The sequence below is a fragment of the Macadamia integrifolia genome, chromosome 2 (genome assembly GCF_013358625.1).
Source record: "Macadamia integrifolia cultivar HAES 741 chromosome 2, SCU_Mint_v3, whole genome shotgun sequence".
NCBI lineage: Eukaryota > Viridiplantae > Streptophyta > Magnoliopsida > Proteales > Proteaceae > Macadamia > Macadamia integrifolia.
In genome coordinates this window covers 33,583,355-33,599,842 of record NC_056558.1, presented here as the reverse complement: position 1 = coordinate 33,599,842, position 16,488 = coordinate 33,583,355, and the positions used below count along the sequence as shown (strand labels likewise).

General features: G+C 35.5%; 3 protein-coding genes across 4 annotated transcripts in view; 1 reads left to right on the top strand and 2 right to left on the bottom strand.

Annotated features, from left to right (window-relative positions):
- The window catches only part of LOC122060416 (SNF1-related protein kinase regulatory subunit beta-2), an 11,334-nt gene extending 8,538 nt beyond the window's left edge, over nucleotides 1-2,796 (bottom strand). The window contains exon 1 of the mRNA XM_042623502.1: nucleotides 2,046-2,796. Coding sequence (XP_042479436.1) covers nucleotides 2,046-2,246 — 201 coding nt within the window. The 5' untranslated portion in view covers nucleotides 2,247-2,796. The remainder of the gene's footprint in view (nucleotides 1-2,045) is intronic.
- An 8,471-nt stretch (nucleotides 2,797-11,267) lies between these two features.
- LOC122093804 (acyl carrier protein 3, mitochondrial) lies at nucleotides 11,268-14,386 on the top strand. 2 transcript variants are annotated; one of them, XM_042664294.1, is made up of 3 exons: nucleotides 11,268-11,423; nucleotides 13,308-13,516; nucleotides 13,876-14,386. In XM_042664294.1, the coding sequence occupies exons 2-3, from the start codon at nucleotides 13,319-13,321 to the stop codon at nucleotides 14,065-14,067; spliced, it is 390 nt and encodes a 129-aa protein (XP_042520228.1). In that variant the 5' UTR covers nucleotides 11,268-11,423; nucleotides 13,308-13,318; the 3' UTR covers nucleotides 14,068-14,386. The 2 variants fall into 2 exon arrangements, with proteins under 2 accessions (XP_042520228.1, XP_042520237.1); XM_042664303.1 differs by lacking the exon at nucleotides 11,268-11,423 and adding an exon at nucleotides 11,442-11,557.
- On the bottom strand, nucleotides 14,363-15,325 carry LOC122093796. Its single transcript, XM_042664282.1, has 2 exons — nucleotides 15,058-15,325; nucleotides 14,363-14,935 (listed from the first exon to the last, which is right to left on the bottom strand). Exons 1-2 carry the CDS (start codon nucleotides 15,287-15,289, stop codon nucleotides 14,640-14,642), a joined length of 528 nt encoding a protein of 175 aa, XP_042520216.1. The 5' UTR covers nucleotides 15,290-15,325; the 3' UTR covers nucleotides 14,363-14,639.
- Nucleotides 15,326-16,488: the final 1,163 nt, after the last annotated feature.

The window sequence follows — 16,488 nt, the reverse complement described above, 5'->3', positions numbered from 1 at the left end:
AAAAAAAAAAAAAAAAGATACACTTGTAGTGAAGGTCAAATTATCCCATCTATCATCCAGCAGACATCATTGTCTAACTATTCTAATCAAACACCTTGTACTCATACTAAATTATAGACTAAATGAAGGAGCAATACCATCCCTCGTGTATATGATATCATCCACTCTTATGATGGGTGTGTGTCATGACTTGAACTACTAGGAAAGTCAAAGAAACATACTTCATGCAGTGATAGTTGGAGTATTCATCTTATCTATGTTGGACACAATATTTCATAGGTATAAAAGTGGGCATGTGTCAAATCTTCCAATACTCGGCTCAACTAAGCCTTTTCTCAACTATTTGCGATCATCTGAACAAATCCTATTTCACAATTCCACAATATTTAAAAACAGACAAGTCCCAAATCTTTAGCTTGTTTTGAGCTTTTCTTGATTGGGTACATATCCACTGCATTTTAGTTAGATGTGCTCCCAAAAGAAACTGATAACTGTTACAAAGTACCAACTCAAGTATGCAATAGTGGCAGATTGGTGACACTTGTGCCCTTCTAAACTTATGCCTTTAATGAATCATGATATGTGATACTTCCATTCGCAAGTTCATAATTACATTCTCTGTTACGACTTGCTAAGAATACATTAAATTATTAACTTGTTTGTTTTTTAACATTACAGAATGTAATGTGTCCAAGTATCCAATACCAAAAAAAGGCAGATCCATTATAGACAGGAGGGCCAGGACCACATTGTTAAGATTGAACAGTCAAATGAATTCACTCCTAGACACTAGCAGCCTAACATCCACAACCGAACACATATAACATAGAAGTCAGTTAAAAACTACAAAGAATTGTAGAAGGGCCACATAATCACCCAAGGAAATTTTGGGACATCTTAGACCGTTTATAAAAGATATATATATATATATATAAATATATATAAAATTAAAAGTACCACCTAAGAGTCCACTGTTAAATAGTCAAGGGTTGTTCACAGAAAGCTTGATCACATCAAAAGGGCCTGTGCAGATTCTCAAACTGTCTGAAGAGAAGCGTGCAGGTTGAGATCAAGTAATTCGCTGTTGTTAACCATGTATTCAGAATTGGGCATGCATCTCCTCAAGAAAAAATTGAAGTGGCACACAGATCAGACAGTCAAGAGCTAAGATTCACTCTCAACATGTAAAGTTTAATTTTTTGAATAATTACAAGTGCCTATAAACTCCACACTCATATCATGCTTATATGCTGATTAAGTATTAATAAACATAATCATCTTCAAAGGAACACTGCAATTAAGCCATAACAGGTTGATAGAGTGATCATTTGTAGACTAACAACCCATACCATCTGAAAAACCACACGAATTAATGTGAGATAGAAAAAAGAAGTGAAGCCTCTAGTTAGCTACTCTTCCTCGTATATCACAAAATTTTCAAGAGTAACAACCAGAAATAAACCAATATATCACAATGTGAATCCCAAATATATGTCTTCCGACGGTGTGAGGATTGAAAAGGGGAAAAGACACTTTTTTTCCTTTTTCCCCTTTTAACTTCTACCTCAAACAATTAGAGGGCACCCAGTAGAGAATAAATAACCACATATCAAACTTTGTTGAACTTTCCTTTTTCAAACAGCAGCCATGTAAGTTGCACTTTTTTTTCTATTTTCTTCTTGTAGTAATACCATAAAAGATTAACACATGTACAAATAAAGATTACAAAGTTGCTACTTCAGAAGGGGAGGGGGAAGATAAGTGGACAAATAGAGACCAAATTCTGCTGCAATATTAGGAAATTTACAAGTAGTGAATCAAAAGAGCAATGATAACACAGAGTAGAACAGGAAAGAACTATTAAAGGGGAAAACTCCTAGGCTCTTAGATTCCAAATTCAAAAGTGCAATTCTATCAAGAACTATTCATAAAGAATGATGAGTATAAAAAGCTCAAATATCCATTATCAGTAAACAAAATGTGAGCCCATATAAACCAAAATCATACTATCATAAGGAGCAGAGTGGGGGGAAAGAGGGACTCACCTGCGGAGTGAACATCAAGGGTGACCTGGTCGCCATGGGGCTATGAGGAGGAGATGGTCCCATCAGCTTAGAAGAACCCCCATGAGCGGGGTAACCATCGTGCAACCCAACCTGTGAAGAAGACTCCATATACTGGTCACCTTCACTAATCCCAACTCCAGATGGGTCGCCCACAACTTCCCTAACACTAACGTTACCCATAAGAGCAAGGAATAGAAACCCGACTCAGAATCTAACTCTATTGTTTACCCAGACAAACCAGGGAAAGCTAACTCAACCAACAAATAAAAACCCATCGCTCGAAAACTTCTCATCTCTCGTGAGTATAAACCAAAACTCAAAAAGCACATGGGTTTTTCAGACAACCATGCTCCCAATATATGAATTGCATTGAACCAAAAAAGGAAAACCCAGGAATAATTGAAGGGTAAGGACTATGATTTTGCAGTTTTTTGCTTTGATAATTGGAAAGAACTTTTTGTCTCGATTTTCTTTCCCTTTTCCTTTTCCAATCCCACCTATTCTTTTGCTTTTGTTTTTAATAAGGCTTACATTACCTATGAAAAAGAAAGTGATTTTATTCTCCAACGAGTTTGGAAGATCTTGCGGTGACCTAATCCTAATGAAGTTGATTTGCTGAATAAATTATAATCTAGAATGTCGCCCTGTGGTCATTCAGAGAGAAATTGAGAAATTTTCCTCTCTCGTTTTCTCAGATACTCACTTTCTCACATCGAGACCCTTTAGGCTCAATGCTTAACTACGACGACATGTGTGGTTTAGGTCATAGACCAAGGGTGAAGGTTTGTCAATAAAGAACGGAATCTAGGGTGAAGAAAAACGAAATCGATTGTTAAAAACTAAATTGAATCGAACTGAAAAATCCGATTTGATTTTTGTTTGTAGACTAAAATTGTTTGTTTGAATCGAACCAAATCAAATAAAGTGTAATCCATATAAATTGACTTAATCATACTAAACCTTATAATTATATGTTTTGTTGAGTTGTGGGAAATTATTTACGAATCGACTTAATCATATATTCGTGAGGTTGTAATTTCGTTTTCAATTTTATTTGTTTCGATAGTTTATTTTTCAGTTAAATCAAATTATCAAAATCACCTTGTATATGATGTGAATAAAAACAAATGTAGAGATCTCATAAAATCAAATCACTTTGACTTCGATTCCAATTTTGAGGTAATGAAAACTATTTTGGTTTTTTTTATTTAGTTTCAATTTGTAAAAATTGTATCTTATTGAATTAAATTAAACCGACTGAGACCCTTAAACACATAGGTGTCATCATTTAACCGTATGTAAAACATACATGTATGAATATGTGATCCGATTTCGTAGATAAGTCACTACAAAGGGAGATAGTATGACGAACATTAAGGCTATAAACTAGAAGAAAACAAAATATATATAGTTTCGGCTACATCAAAGTGATCAAACATCAATTATTCATTATAAAGAAAAAATAAATAAAAATCCATGTAAATGTCATGCACATTTCATAGGGTGAACCCCCTTATGACACTATTTTATAATTATAATTATACATAAATATAGAATTTTGGAATCATATAGTGGACTTTTTGAAATTAAGGCTACGTTTGATATGATTTCTTAGAATGCATACCAAGCACAACATTATTTTCAGCTATATCAAACATCAATCATTCATTAAGAAGAAAATAAATACTAAGCCATGTAAATGTCATGCATATTTAATTGGGTGAAGCTCGTTGATGGCATCATTTTGTAATTATAAGAATACATAAATATAAAAAGCCCTATAAATTATGTTATTTCTATGTATAGTATTATAATTAAACATATTATCTTTTAGATATCTCTCAATATCTTATTTATAATTTGATATAGATCCTTACGAAATCAAATATAAACTATAAAGCACATTTGTATTTATTTATTTATTTTTAATTTTTATTTTTTAGGGGGGGTGATAGTGGTACTCACCAAATTTGTACCCAACCTATTGATAATCCCATCAATGACAATAAGGGGTTTCTAGTTTATTCTCTAGTAGTCCTTAGTTATCAAAAACTTTTTTCTTTCAAGACATTTAAGGCTTTGTTTTGTTTGAAAAGGATATATTTTTCACATTTCTTGAAAGCAAGAAATTTCTTATATCTATGAAGAAACATCTAATATCAATATTTGGATTCCAAGAGAGACAAGAGAGAGGGAGGGAGAGAGAGAGAGAGAGAGAGATTGCAACTTGGTTTATCACATACTAGCCACTCATGGAGGATATTGCTGCCATTACATAACTGGATTCTATCTCTCACGTGTTCAAATGTGCTTCATTATCATATCATGAACTCGAAACAAAAAACAAAAAAAGTTATGGCAAAAGTTATTTATCAAGAAATAAGAAATAATCTTTTATGTTGAAACAAATAGAAACATTTAGAAGCATTTTCATTTTATACTATCCAATTTATTGTAGTCCCCATTCCCCCCCCCCCCCTTTTTCATAAAAAAAGTTCATGAACTATAGGTAAAATGAATCATCATAGATATTTATCAAGGTGTCCTTAATAAAGTAATTACCTTTAACAACTTAGCACGTTTAACATAGTCATAGATTGGTAGTAAAAATAGGCTTTTTAGACTTCTAGATTGGCTTGGATCTTGATCCCAATTGTTAGAATTAACTTTCAAAAAACAAAAGGGTAGCAAGAACTTCTAAGATGTTTCCTTTCAACAAAAGAAAAAAGAAGAAAAAATTAAAAGAACAACAAAAATAAATAAAGGTGATTATAAGATGTTTGATTTTGATATTTAGATGGGAAGTAATACCAACCAGACAGCTTTTGAACCAGTAATTAGATCCTTGTTTAAAGTGAAACTTGTAATATTTGTTGATGAAAGCGATAGGGCAGATGTCTTCCTTGGGATCCATGTAGAATTAAGCTTGTGAACATTACTCTCTTTTTGTATCCTCTTCCCTCTCCTTTTTTATAACTCTCACCCCACCCTTTCAAAAAAATAAATAAATAAATAAAGTAAAAGGAAAGCAATGATGAACTACTGCAACCTTAATCCAAAGCAAAGTGTTATAAGAATCAGTTTGGGAATAAGGAACTTAAAGTGGATTTGAAAATTTTGTTTCACCAGTTCCAATGGAGAATGCATTTTGCTCTTGGAATTTGAAATATATACATCTGGATTATGTTTGGTATGTATTATCTTAAAAAAAATTAGGACACATTATGAAGAGATAAAATAAAAGAAAGAACTGAGTTGTAGAATGTATTCTAGACCCATAATCTATTCAGAAAATGCATACCGGACACAGGGCTGTATTTAGAAGGAGTGAAATTAATCATCCGAGGGACAAGGCTACTTGCACTCCTATTGGCCACAAATTCCATCTTATTGCATGGGAACATTTTCGAAATGAATTCTTCTTATGAGATTAACAAAAACATATGTAGATGGAAATAGCCAATCTTGACTTCTTAGAATCATTTAAATGTAATGGAAAAAATTTCTCTGAGCAACTGGGGAAGGGATGATTAGTTGGCACCTTTTTCTTTTTCTTTTTTTTTTTATTATTTTTTTTAATTATCGCTTTGACCTGAAATGGCCTCCGTAACTTCCTATGTATGAAACCATTTCACCTCACCTCTCATTGTGCAATCATAAACTTACAGGGAAAAAGTTCTATGAATCTCTCTCTCTCTCTCTCTCTCTCTCTCTCTCTCTCTCTCTCTCTCTCTCTCTCTCTCTCTCTCTCTCTCTCTCGTATGAAATGAAGTAGCTGCCAAACTTTATGTGAAACTACTCCGTTGTACTTTATTGGTATATTCCTCTATGCCAATTGCTTAGAGAACCCTCTTCAAAACTTTAAAAAAAATAATAATAATAAATAAAAATAAAAAGTAACACCCACTGTAGAATTCTTTTGAAAACAATTATACAGAAGGACATGATGGTATGATGGAATGATGGAATTGTTACTCTCTAATGTTTTTTGGAAACAATTCTACAGAAGGACATGATGGTATGATGGAATGATGGAATTGCTACTCTCTAATGTTTTCTAAAGGGTGCAATCTGACCCTACCTTGGATTCTATTGAAAATGACATTCTACCTAGCCTATAGCTAGTTAAACTCTGGGTTAACTAAGATTAAGCAATAATAATAATAAGGGAAAATTACATCCCCATCTCCTGTAGTTTTCCAAAATTACATATGGGTCTAAGGGTTTGAGCGATTTACGCCTTCTCCCCTGTAGTATGAAAGATTCTTACTTTTGAATCCAATTTGTTAGTGGCCGTGAGTTTGAATCTGTCATGTGGTGAGATCACATTTTTTATACCAAAAATACCCTACACTTAGAATTAGGAAAGAAAGGAAATCCTCTTTCAATCTCATCGTCTTCAAGCTCTCCAAGCCCCATTCTGCAAATTGCCCTCTGGAAAGAAACTGTGAAAAGATCTACTTCTTCTACCTCTGGAAGGAATAGTGAGAAGCCAGCATTTAGAATGAAACTGTGAGAGCCTTGTGGAAGGTTCGATCGACGTTGGTGCAGTGTATTGCAATTTCTCTCAAGAAACTGTGAGAACCTTGTGGAACCATGTGATCTTCTTGCTGCGATTTCCCTCCAATTTGGTAAGAGAGCCCTCTGTATCTTCAAATTTATAAAGAGGAAAAAGGAAGCAAGGGTTTGAGCGATTTACCTTCAATATACTCTGTTTTCGTGTGTGTCTCTGTGCGATAGCTTGCCACTTAATGAGACTAAAAGGCTTTGCCATGGAATTGGTTATTGCCAGACCACAATCCCTAAGGGTCTCAAAACTCTTAATATTACTGTTGGGAGTATAGGTAATGGATCTTCTGGGAATTGGAAGGTCTCTACATTCTTGACTAATCAAAAGTTGTTCAGTTATAAGTAATCAAATCTTTCGGCTGAATTACATGAATCAAGTCTTCCTGTGGTGTTGGATTGGGCTATTGGGAATCAAACATGTGAAGAAGCAGTTCATGATAAAAAATCTTATGCTTGTGGTCCAAATAGCTACTGCTTTAATTCAATCAATGGCCCCGACTACCTGTGTAATTGCCCTGATGATTTTGAAGGCAACCCTTTTCTAGGATGTCAAGGTAATAAGCTTTTCTTTTCTTAAATATATATTGAGAGAAAGGGCATACACACATTACGTTTCGGTTGAATGTTCGTTTACCTAGGTTCGCCAGCGTGAATCGATGGAAATTGAGCTTCTTCTTCACCTGGATTTGGTTGCAGAGGGCAAATTGCAAAGGTATCAAACTTCACCTTCTTCAATGGCTCTCTCTTGTGTGAACAATCTCTATTTTAATGGGTATTCAAGTCTAAAAGGGTATAATGGTCTCTCAACTCAAGACTTTCTTTACTAAAAGGTTATTCAAGTCTTTTCATGTTTAAAATTAACGGAATACTCACACTGTTAGCTTTAAGGGAGGGGGCCATAAATTGCTCAAACCTTTGGACCTACACGTAATTTCAGAAAACTACAAGGGAGAGGATGTAATTTTTCCTAATAATAATAATAATCCTATTAATTAAAAGAAAAAAAGAACAGTACTAGCAAGCACAATTGGGTTGTTCTTATATATATATATATATATATATATTATGATATCCATCCCAACTAAAGAACAAGTAAGAACATAAAGTAGTGTATCAAAGGAGGAGAAAAGAAGAAAGTAAATAAAAAAATTCAGTAGAGATGCTAAGATGGTGATCAATAAGATCGACCCAGGTCGATTGGGCATTAGTTAATGTCATTATCATCTGTGAGATAAGTAATTAGTTTGCATTGAAATATCGTTTGTCTATTTTGTATCTTACCAACTTAAAGTATCGACCTTCTTCATCCGTTGAATTAGTGTACTCATATTTCTAGAGAGAGAGAGAGAGAGAGAGAACATCCATCCATCCATCCACAAACAAAAAGTCGAGACAAAGCTGAAGTGGGCATCTCTTTTTGAAGCCTCCAATGGACAGATTGAAAAGATCGTAGATTTGAAGCCAACAATTAGCGGATCTCTCTCTCTCTCTCTCTCTCTCTCTCTCTCTGTGTACGACATGGTCGGTGGTTAATTAGTATGATGTAAGAATCTGAGGAAGAAATCTGCTACATCTTCCCTAAGAATCCTCAGACTCAGACAAAAAACAAGAGAGATTGGGGAATGAAAAGCTCTCTCTCTCTCTCTCTCTCTCTCTCTCTCTCTCTCTCTCTTGTGGAAGAATATTAATGAAATATAACAACAAAGGTAGAACCTAAGTGGTGATTAGACGTCTTTATCAAAGATGGAAAGAGAATCCACCAACTAACGCAACATAAGGAGGTAGATGGAATTTGAGGTAGAGCATAATCTATTACTCGGATTCTCTCTCTCTCTCTCTCTCTCTCTCTCTCTCTCTCTCTCTCATATGTACAGGAATATGGGTGGGAAGAAAACAACGGTGGAGACGGGAGAGATAGGAGAGAAAATATAGTGTTTTAGTTTTACGACCTAAACATGTCTTGGTTTGACTGAGAAAACCTATTCCATCTTTTTTAGAAATAATTTAAGGATTTCAAGTATATCACTTCATTTTAATGATACTAATTTTAAGAAGAGAGAAAGAACATTGTCCGTCTAACCTTTCTCACACTCAGACAATCCTTGTTTTCATAAGGTTGTGAAACGATGTCCTTACCCTGTGAGAACAAGGGTTGTATATGGGAGTAGAAAACGCTAGAAAGAAAGCATTCCCCTCCCTTTTAAGAATTACAAACTAGGTGACATCTCTCTCTCCCCCATCCGACGGATGAAGGCATGAGCATGACCATATATATATAGGGCCATGCATAAGACCTTTGGACATATCAAAATATCCTTATCAATTCATGATATATTATGTAAGGGAAAAGGTTGGGTATGCTGCCAGTATCAAGTATGCTAGAACCCATTGTGTCTATTTCTCTCTTCCCTTTTCTGAAATGACCCTCATATCTTTCCTGAATGATACTCCATCATGTGTTTCTATTGGTGCTATCCGCTAGCATACTTGATATCGGCGGCATACTTATCCCTCTCCCATTATGTAATTACACAATAAATCAAGTGAAAAAAAAAATCATGAGGACGTAGATGACACTTCAACATCAACTCGTGTGGTTGTGGATTTAGCCCTTCACCTTCTTGTCTCTTCGAGTTTTTGTATTCTCTAGTTTCAACAACTTAGGCTTTTTTCCCAAGTAAATGGGGTTGACTACATGGATTAGTCAAATGAAAAGATAAGAGGTAGAAGAGAGAAAGGGAATGATCAGGAAAATAGATAAGACAATGCAACAACTCCTAGTCATCCCACTTAAACGCAGTCCGCCACATGGATTTTTGTCCTCCAAACAACTTTGTTTGATGTTGTACTAGAGTTAAGATAAAGCTTTTGCATATCTTTCCTAACCAATTTCTCAATGGTTATTTTAGGCATGTCCCTAGCTCTACTAGCTCCTTTCAACTGAATTTGATCACTCCTCCAAATTAGAGCATCCTCATGCCTTTGAACATGATCATACCACCTTGATCAGTATTCTAGAAACTTGTCTTGAATTGAAGCCACTCCCAACTCAGCTCTTACCTTGTCATTCCTCACTCCATCTCTCTTAGTTTTTCCCATGGTTTTAAGTATCTCCGATACCGATACGATACCCTCCGATACGTATCTTAAATTTAGTCGGCCGATACGATACACACCGATACGATACATTAAATTTTTTAAATCATTTCGTATCGATATATATATCCTACAATACATACCGATATGCATCAATATACCACTAATACATATCGATACGATACGACATGCCTCGATACGACTCTATGAAAAATATAAAATTGATGTAAAATGTACGTTTCGATATGTATTGGTACGTATCGGTATGTATCGATCAGTACGTATCGGTATATATCAGCACGTATCGGTGAGTATCGATATATATATATATCGGTACGTATCGGTGAGTATCGATACGTATCGGCGCTACGGTCATATAATGGCCAATATGGGTAATTTTTCAGAAAAAAAAAACGAATTTTTTAAGGGTTTTTGTTCCAAAGTTGCTTTCAGCCATATTTCTCTCTAACTAAAGTGGAAATCAAGGTTGAGAACAAGAATTTTACATCTATGGGACAACTATAGATCTTGAATTCTTAGTACGATACCCTCAATTTAGTGTTTATGCATAATACATGTTATCAATAGCTTTTTTTTAACAAATTATTTTATGCAAAAGTGTTTAAAAAAATGTTTCATATCCATTTATGTGTGTATCTTTAGCGTATCTTAGTGTATCTCCGATACGATACGATACCCTTCGATACGTATCTTAATTTTGGCCGACCGATATGGCGACCGATACCGATACTTTAATCCTTGCACTTTTTCCACACATTCATCTCAACATCCGCACTTTCAACTCAGCTCTTATCATGTATGCACCAGTTCTCCTTCACTTAATGCAAACAATAAGACTACATCACTGCTCTCTCTAAAACAAGGTTCTAAAACTCTGGGTCAATAAAGGCCGATACCAATCCAAATCGACCCAAATCGATTCTTTACTTTTTGATAAAAATTAGTTTTTTATTACGCTTTTACAAGTTTTAGAACCACTCTACTCCCACGACTTCACTCACCAATCTCTATAGGGATATAAATGGATAGTTGAAAATCCATATTCGATTTGTGTGGTCATATTGTTTATAGGAATACAAATTCGAGAAAATCGTTTTCTGAAAACTATTCAAATTCAATCAAAAGATATTTGAAATCAAATACAGATAGTGTTATATTCAATTCTAATTCAACCCATTTACGTGCCATACTATTGTCGCCTTATGGACCTATGAGCAAGGTCCCGAGAAACCTAGAATCAGCCTTTTTGTCCAAAACACAGAAATTCTAGGGTTTTTGGGCATGAACTTGCCGTGTAAATCGGTCATAAATCAAAATAATGGATTGGTACTCATGGGTCAGTTTTTCCCTTGTTTTTTTGTTAAATATAACTTTTTACTGTTTTATCCTTGAAATGATACGGAGAATTGATTCGGATCAGTCTCAACCAATACTGATACAATACGACCAATACTATCAATACGATACCCGATGCTTGAAAGCATGGTTGGAATCGAGATCGGTCACTGTTTATCCCAATCGCAATCGTCCGATTCACCGGTCCAATTCCCGATTCGTGAAACCATGCCTCTGAGGCTTTGAGAGCGAAGACTCGAGAGTTTCGCAGCGGTCAAATTTAATAGGGTTTCCAAGGGTTTCTCTTCGCAACCACGAAGCACGAGCTCCGGGAAGGTGAGGGAGCGTACGAAACTAAAGCTAATTTGTCTCTCGTTTCTCAACCTTTTAGTAGTTATTTGTTATCTTCATTTCTTTGCCTCTTCATATATGTATTCTTCAGTTGCTCTTGTGATTCATAGCCCTAATTCGTAAGTAACAGATTACCTTTCGTTTTCTGGGTTTTATGGTTTTCGATCCCCTGGAGTAAGGTATTCTGTTTTTGCACTGTTTAGGAAGGATTTCATGTCTTAAAAAGTCTCTCCTTTAGCGACTGGTTCTTCAAATTCTAATGGGTAGTTCCTATTTCCGGTATTTAGATAATTTTCAATGAGCATTAGCCCAGTTCTTAATTCCAAAATCTGAAATGTCTCTGGGACTTGTTGGATCCCCAAATTAGTAACCAATCACAAGCTACGTTGACTAGATAACTACCTCTTCTGCTTCCATGATGACATTGGTATTAACCAAGTAACAGGAACTCTTCTTTGCTAAGGAGTTTTCTAACATAAAAAAGGCCCCATCTGAAATATACAGATTGAAGGTTCAAAAACTAAGCTAGCAAATGTTCTCTTTGAAGGGGGAGCAAACCCTGATCTTAAATATACAACTAAGAAAACGATAATGCAAATTGCAAGTATATCTTGTGGGAGCTTTATTGACTATATTATATGCTTTTGTAGTAAACCATTTTTTTTTTTTTTCTTTTTTTTGGGTGAAAGTAGTAGTAAACCAGTATACTGAACCCAATTGACAATACATATGCTTGGTTATGCTTATGAAAAGCTAAGGCATCAACAGGATGATTCTTGACCCCCTCTATTTTTTAATTGAACCATCAAGCTCTATGTGGAAATTGTACACTATGATCTGTTTGAATGACGAATTCAAGTTTGTCTTTTTAGGAATTTAGGCTTCAAGAAGAATATTAGGAATTTAGGATATGCAGAAGCATGCCAGTCCATTTTAGATAAACTGATTTTTCTATGTTTAATTTCTCAATCCTTTGATCTGAAACAATTCTGTCATGTTCACTGTGGCTTCGAAAGAATCTAAACCAGAAAGTATCAAATGTGCTGCCCCCGTCTCTTTTTGTTAAGAGGACCAATTTTCTAGCTTCATAGGAGATATTCTGAGTTTGTTTTGGATGGCTGGACTCTTTGAGTCCAAACCACCATGAAGAACTTTGTCTGCGTCAAAAAGTTACCCCCTTTGTCTCCCAAATCCAACTCTTATTGCCAGTAAGAATAGAAATCTTTGGCCGTATCATCAATTAGCTGTCCTAGTCTGCACCTTCCAACAAACGATCCGTCAGCAACGAAGTGAGTTCATAATTCTAACTACCATATTTATTGCATCCATTTGGAGACAAGAAGCCTAGATAAGTTTGCTTTATGGTCATCTAACAGGTCTAACGGGCTCACCTGTTAAATTTCCTTGATTGAGCCCTATCAATGGTGAGATAGTGGAAGCAAGGGCATATTTGGTATATCATCCCAACTCAAGCATTCATAAGTGTTACACTCTTGCTAGAGGAACTGGAATTTGAAACTAGCTGATTACTTTTGACTTTGTTCAACAGATGTAAAACTGCTCCCTTAAATTAAAACTGACTTTTGCATGCCAGTTGCAGATGTTGGGGCAGATCTAAGCGTGGCTAAAATCTCCATAGAGCTAGAAAGCTCATTCTTTAACATGCAGATTCTAGATCAGCTGTTAATTTTCCTCAAGAGCCATTTATGATTTAACTTTCTTTCTGTTTTTCCTCTGCAGTCTGCACCTTCAATTTCAGAACCATGTGGTTTCCCATGAAAAACCAAATTTCATAGGTTTAGACAATATAATATTTTATTTACCTATAGTTCTTGGTGCTTTGCCTAATGGTGTTTCACTGTTTTTCAGATTGCAATACAATGCAGAGCATTAGGAGTGCTATTTTGGGATATGTGAGGATTGGCACCACTCGTAGACAATGGTTATGTGCAGAAGATGGGAATGCACTGAGCAGATTAAGACACCACACATATGCATCATCGTGTACTAGTTCCGATCAGTTAATGGCCCGGGTGATTGGACTGGTGAAGAAATTTGATAAGATAGAGTCAAACAAGGTAACTGATAACACCTAGCGTTATCTTGTGCTTTTGAAATCTTAATAATTTATGATATTGATCACACAAACCCAAAAAATTAAATAATTAAATAAATAAAACTGCTTTTATCATCTTTTGCAATTCAGCAATTGTGAATTTCTGAGTGATGGAATCTAACAGACTGGTTAGTTTAATAGATTAGTTTTCAAATTGATTTATGTAGCTGGAACCATGAATTGATTAATGGGTTTATTTTAAAGGGATTATTAGATTCCAACTTTATCTATATCCCAGCTTACTAATCATCCAGCCCCCAAGCAAAGCCAAGATTACAATCTGGAAAATGCTGGTTTTGATTCCATTTGAGCTTTGAATAGGTTACTGAAACGGCAGATTTCCAAAAGGACTTGAGCCTGGACAGCTTGGATAGGGTGGAACTTGTGATGGCTTTTGAGGAAGAATTCTCAATTGAGATACCTGATGAAGAAGCAGATAAACTTACTTGCTGTGTTGATGTAGCCAAATATATAGCATCCAGAACCAAGCAGAACATTGCAGAAAGTTCCTGATTACAAAGTGTGATTCTGGTGAATATCGTTTCACTCATGCTTGGTTTTCACTTGGTTTACAACGTCATTTGGCATATAGATAAAGTTAGATCAGCTGCTTGACATTTCATTGTGAATGAAACAACATTCCTTTTTTGGTCATTGGAATAGTGAATATGACAACTATGGAAGTTACCTACACATCTACCTTTTTTTGGGTGTGGAGGTGAATAATTTTTGTATTGTAACATTAGTCCTTCCTTATGGATCAATTCTTTACTCAGGTTGGTGGTGCTGGAAGCTTGAGAACAGGGAATTAATGGAAGTGAATTTTATGTTATACTATGTAACATAAGGCCTATACAATCTTAACACCTATATCAAACCATAAGCACAACATATTACAAATAGTGACTATATAGATCTGCTGCCTGTATCTTTCTATCATACTGGTTGATTTTTTGTAAGATGCATAACTAGGGTCACATCCATGACCCTCTTATCTGATTGAGCTCAATTTTAATCTCAGGTGATCTTCCAAAATAAACTCACCAAGGGGTCATTTCTTCGTGACTTTCATTATGCTTCAACTGTTAAGGTTTATTAGGAGGTTGTTGGAATGTTATCATTCCGGTGGTGTAAGTGCGGATGCCATTCCCAAGTGATGTTAATCTTAATCCTCTAGGCTTCCTTACAAAAACCTGCTTGCAGGGAGTTATTTTTGGCAGATAAAAAATCCTCACAGAGCATGACTTTTCCAGACTTGGAATTGCATGAAGGCGGGACGGAAGGTCGATGATGAAGTCTCCATACTCATCTGTCCATCCCTGTGTGCTATCTGGGTTCCTATTTTGCCTTCCCCTTTTGCATGTAACGGCTACTTTTGCACCTGTAAAAATTACAACCTTTAAGTGGATCAAAGCAGGTCAACATGAGCCTCGTAACCCATCTGGAACTGCATTCGTGATTACTCCTTAAACCAAAAGAGAGAGAATTAAGGGGTTGACGAACCTGAGACGGGCCATGAATGAGGTTCTGATTCTCCATCCAAGACCGCCTCACAATTGACAGAACCGATCACAAGGACGGAGGAGAGCTTGTCCTCTCCATACCCGGCCATTTCAACCAGATTCGAATGTGTTTCGATCAGTGGGTTCTCCTTCTCTCCTCCTGCCATTGATGGTCTGAGTCTGAAGATGAAAATCAATAGAGAAATGAATCCCCATAACTGAGAAGCTTTCATTTCCTTTCTCTCTCTCTTTTTCTCTTTTCTGTGTGGCAGTTCTTCTTTAATCTTTCTTTAGAGTGAAGAAAAAGCTTAGCTTAGCTTTTTGCAGTTGAAGTCTCAACATCTCCTTCCTAGTGCTGTACTATGTCCTTTTCCCTTGCAGATTGAATAATGCAAAGAAGGAACAAACTAACACTGATAAGCTCTATAAGCTTCCAACTTCAATGAACTCTTGAAAGGCTCTGTTTGTTTCAATGCAAAATTGTAAGGGTGTCAATTTCTACCTGGAATGGAAACTGGATTCCAAAATTGAATTGCGAATTGAAAATTTTGGTTCAGTATTGATTTTGAGAATAGAATTTTTTTTTACATCAGTATCAATTTGGACCAAATTCAAACCGAAAAAAATATAATCTGCATAAACTGAGCTCAAACTAAAGCTGAACCATACTAAACCCTAAAATCATGTGAGATTGGTACGAGATTGTGTATGAACCACATACAAATAAAATCGAATTGATTCTATTAGATTTCGATTTTGAGGTTATGAAAAAGGAACATTTTCTTATAAAACATATTTTTTTATTATTTATTTTCATATAAAATACACACTAAGAAATAAGAAAAATTTTACATGGAATCTGTAACTATCACTTGAAAGGAAAATTTTATAGCCAAACAAACAGGGCCGAAAGAAATTCGGTTGGAGGTGAAACCTATAAAGTTTTGTTTAAAAATGAAAGCGAAACATCAACTGGAGCCCAATCCAATTTGTGCTCCGTGGATCAATCTTGCCCCAGACGCTGGTCTCAATTGGATTTTGTTCTTTCGGAGAATTATCAACCCAAAGAAGGCTTATGTCCTTATTCCTCAACCACCACACCCCATGGACAAGCCTTCTAGTTACAGGTCCACAAAACCTTTTATTTTTTTTATTTTTTTTCAGACCTAGTTTCTCTTCTCCCATGGTGATTTAATCTAGAATATGTCTTCATTCGTCCTCATTTGACTCTTTGACTAGATTAAGAGCAACTTAATGTACAAGTTTTCGCTATTACAGGGTCTGGGAGGTGTAAATGTACGTAGTTTTATCCCCTACTTTGCAAGAGAGGTTGTTTCCAAGTTTTAAACATGTGATCAACATGTTGCAATAGTGATTCTCTGATTCGATTGGAGAAGGATATTTCAGATCATGAACAATAAGGGAGTGGTAG